This window comes from Dermochelys coriacea, chromosome 13 (assembly GCF_009764565.3).
Source record: "Dermochelys coriacea isolate rDerCor1 chromosome 13, rDerCor1.pri.v4, whole genome shotgun sequence".
Classification (NCBI taxonomy): Eukaryota; Metazoa; Chordata; order Testudines; family Dermochelyidae; genus Dermochelys; species Dermochelys coriacea.
This window is the reverse complement of record NC_050080.1, coordinates 3,529,317-3,533,004: the sequence shown is the minus strand read 5'-3', so window position 1 is coordinate 3,533,004 and position 3,688 is coordinate 3,529,317. Positions and strand designations below refer to the sequence as shown.

The 3,688-nt window shown below is 53.6% G+C and overlaps 1 protein-coding gene across 1 annotated transcript; it reads left to right on the top strand.

The window, feature by feature from the left end:
- The first annotated feature begins 266 nt into the window (after window positions 1-266).
- On the top strand, window positions 267-2,893 carry LOC122456535 (signal-regulatory protein beta-1-like). The gene is made up of 3 exons (XM_043496085.1): window positions 267-308; window positions 1,389-1,707; window positions 2,576-2,893. Exons 1-3 carry the CDS (start codon window positions 267-269, stop codon window positions 2,674-2,676), a joined length of 462 nt encoding a protein of 153 aa, XP_043352020.1. The 3' UTR covers window positions 2,677-2,893.
- The last annotated feature ends 795 nt before the right edge of the window (window positions 2,894-3,688 follow it).

Genomic DNA, 3,688 nt, shown 5'->3' with positions numbered 1-3,688 from the left:
CAAGCCTTCCCCAGGAAAGGGGGTATAAGGCTTGGGGGGATATTTTGGAGGGAAGACGTCTCCAAGTGGGCTCTTTCCCTGTTCTTTGTTTAACGCTTGGTGGTGGCAGCAGAGGGTTCAAGGACAAGGCAAAGTTTGTACCTTGAGGAAGTTTTTAATCTAAGATAGTAAGAATAAGCTTAGGGGGTCTTTCATGCAGGTCCCCACATCTGTACCCTAGAGTTCAGAGTGGGGAAGGAACCTTGACAGAGATATGCAAGTGAGATATGAAGGAATTTGGAATTGATCCTGACCAATGGGAAGTCTTGGTAAGTGATCATAGCAAGTGGCGCCATCGTCTCCATCAGGGTATCAAAGTCCATGACAGGAGCTGGCCCCCCAAAGCTGGAAGAGAAAAGAGCCAGTAGGAAGCAAGCTGCTTCCAACCAAGACATAGACATTTGCAACAACTGCCAAAGATCATGCAAATCTTGGATTGGACTATTCAGTCCCATGAGACATTGCAAACCATCTACATCCTAGGCTGCAATTCCCACTGTCTCTCTCAGATGACAGAATGCCAACATCAGGCCTTAGCTGAAGCATTACCATGCAGGGTACAGGCAGAAAGCCTGTTTGCAGGTTACAACAGTTGGATGTTTCTACCTGTATGTGTGCTGGTGAAAGCATGAGACTGGGAGCGGGTCTGCAGCTTGTCATAGCAGTACAGTTAAAGAGAGCCCAGTGTTGGCAGGGGTCCAGCTCCCTCCTCCCTCTTAGTCCCCAGACACAGTTCGCCGGAAAATAACAGCCCAGAGTCCAGGCTGCAGGCAATGCTATAGGTTTATTGGGGCTAAACAAGCAAGCATATTCTGAAGCTCTTCACACCAGTCAGGCTATCTCTATATGCTGCTAGTGTTTTAGGCTTCCTGTTATAATGGGCGCAGGAAGGCTGGGTCCGGGTTGTCTGGCACGCTATGGGGTGGGTTTACTACTATTTACACATGTTACAATTGATGGCTGTTTTTCATTTTGCTGTTGTAGTATTGTTTAGTCGGTACCCCATTTACTTCACATTTTTCTAACATCTAGGCTGGTGGGTCAGGTGGGCTCAGTGGTACCCCAGTTCCAAGTGGCATCCTGGGGGGGGTAACATCACAGACTCTCCCCTGAACATAAGCTGTAGCATCCTCTCCATCTCCCTCAGTAATTCTCTCACCTGTGCGGGGCTCCCAGTTCCAGGTAGACATGAGAACAAGTGTCTCAAACAACAGGGCTCAGACTCAGGCATCCAGCAGAATAGCATTGATCCCTGATACTCAGTTCAGGCTGTCCAAATAAAATGTCTGTCTCTCCTCTCTCCGCCTGGCCTGTTCTCTGTGTTAGGTGCTGGGCCCCAGAAATTCTAGCTGCTGCAGCCCCAGGGCAATGTGTGGATGTCAGCGGGAGAGACTCTCACGCTGACCTGCTCTGTGACTGGGGTCACTCCAGTAAGACCCGTGAAGTGGTTCAAGGGCTCAGGTAGTGGCCGCCAGCTTGTTTATGCACCTACAGGATCATTCCACCGGGTGACGAGGGCTGTGAGTGGCTCTGACACAGACTTCACCATCCGCGTCAGTGACACCCGCCCCACGGACGCCGGGTCCTATCGCTGTGTGAAGGTTAAGAAGGGGTCGGGACCCGATGCGGAGATCAGATCCGGCGCTGGCACGGCCGTGTCTGTGAGCGGTGAGGGCGAGCTCCCATCCCAGTTCTCTGGATCGGGCTCTTCCTGAAGAAGGTGCTGATTGCTGCCTTCCTCCTTGTCTCCTTCCTCTCCACGATGAGCAAAGGGTACCTGTTGCTTTCCTGTAATTTGCGCTGGGCTGAGCACAGGAACTAGCATGAGCGGCATTAATGCTGCAGCCCAGGGACAAAGCCCCCTGGGGAACGAAGCGTTATGCTCTGGATGTCTCTGGGGTCACGACTTGCTGGGAGAAAGTGATTCCTGGGAAGATGAGAGTAACTGGATCAGACAGGGCTGGATTATGCAGTCCAGGCATTAGCCACATGGGCGTACAAGAGCTGTGGTCTGGGCTAGGCTGGGGGGTGTCTGGGCAGGCAGGGGCTCCCCTTCTCCCCCCAGCAATGACAGGGCCCCCCACCCTCTGCCTGGGAGCAGTGGCAGGGCCCCTCCTCTGCTCAGGAGTGGCAGCAGGGGCCTCTTCCCCTGAGGTCCAGCAGAAGGGCTGTCCTCCCCTTATCCTCCGGAGAGGCAGAAGTGGCAGCAGGGCCCTCCACCCTGTGTTTGTCCCAGCAGCCAGGGGGTATCAGTGGCAGGGGCTGGGGGACTGGGCCCACTGCACTCTTCCCCTGCTATGCAGCCAGCCTTGGGCTGCAGTGGAGTTGGCAGGGTCCCCTGGAGCAATAGGTTTTGGAGAATTAACACCTCCGTTGCCAGACTAAAGATGATTTACCGTCTGGATGTTCTCCAGCACGGGGATGTGAGGCGCTGGTGGCACTTTGCCCTGGAGGGCTCCTGGCTGGGCTGGGCTAATGCTCAGGGAAGGGTCATTGACTGACTCTCCTTCATCTGTTGGATTCTTTCCTTTTGCAGCCCCTGGGCTGTTTCCTGGTTTCCTGGTTCCTGGTTCCTCGCACCGTCGCTGCCTGCCAATGTCTCCGTCTGCGCCTCCATCCCCACAGGCCAGGAAATGAGTCCACGGATGCACCTGCAGTGAGCTCTGCTGGTCGGGCAGAGGGAGCCCAGGCCTGATGGGATGTACCCACCAAACTCACCCACCTCCTGATGGAGCAGCCGACGTGGAATTCCTGACTTGGCTTCTGGCCACTCCGCCCATCTCTCTACGCTGTCTGCACTGACCTTCACTTCAGGGAGCAAGCTCAAATATGAGAAATTTAATTATTGATTTTATTCCTTTAAGATGGGGTGAAATGCAATTTACTCCTGTTTAACATATAGTGTGGCCCCACAGCAGCGCCCCTGAGTCCTGCGGGTTCGACCCTGAGGCTCAGACTCTTGCTCCCTGCGCTGGCAGGAGCGGGGTGTTTTGCAGATGTGACCCGGTGGCCTGATTGGAAAGAGCTAGTCACGTGCTGTTACCGCTGGGTCTGCCCTGACCAATCACGGGAGCAGCCTGGAGAGGGGGGTTTTAAACGATATCGTTCTCCAGGAAGAGGCCATTGGGCCTGACTGTGGGGATCACAACACAGTGTGATAAATGGAAGCTCCCCCACCGTTTTAATCACCTGCTTCTCGGCTCTGGGCAACCTCCGAAGAGCGAACTCACTGCGCACGACTCCCTGGCCCCCTGGGCTGATGCGAACAGGGAGCTCACAATCCATAGAGCTTTATTACGCCTTTCCTGCTACTTTCAGACTGGCTGGAGCCTCCTGCCTTCGTGAGAGGGCAGCGGATAACTCGGTAATCACTTCCCTGTGAAAATAAAGCACATCAAAGGGGGCTGCACTTACCTGGACATGCAGAGTCCTCGGGCTGACCTACCACGGAGTCAGGACTCATTGTCCCATGTAAAAAGAAAAGGAGGACTTGTGGCACCTTAGAGACTAACAAATTTATTTGAGCATAAGCTTTCGTGAGCTACAGCTCACTTCATCGGATGCTGTAGATCACAAAAGCTTATGCTCAAATAAATTTGTTAGTCTCTAAGGTGCCACAATTACTCCTGTCCTTTTTGTGGATACAGAC

What these genes read in the sequence shown, in the direction of transcription:
- LOC122456535 (XM_043496085.1), top strand. Translation starts at nt 267, where the DNA reads ATGAAGGAATTTGGAATTGATCCTGACCAATGGGAAGTCTTG. An exon ending in CTGACCAATGGGAAGTCTTG is followed by an intron (nt 309 to 1,388) that starts GTAAGTGATCAT and finishes CAGAAATTCTAG; the next exon opens with CTGCTGCAGCCCCAGGGCAA. An exon ending in CACGGCCGTGTCTGTGAGCG is followed by an intron (nt 1,708 to 2,575) that starts GTGAGGGCGAGC and finishes TTCCTTTTGCAG; the next exon opens with CCCCTGGGCTGTTTCCTGGT.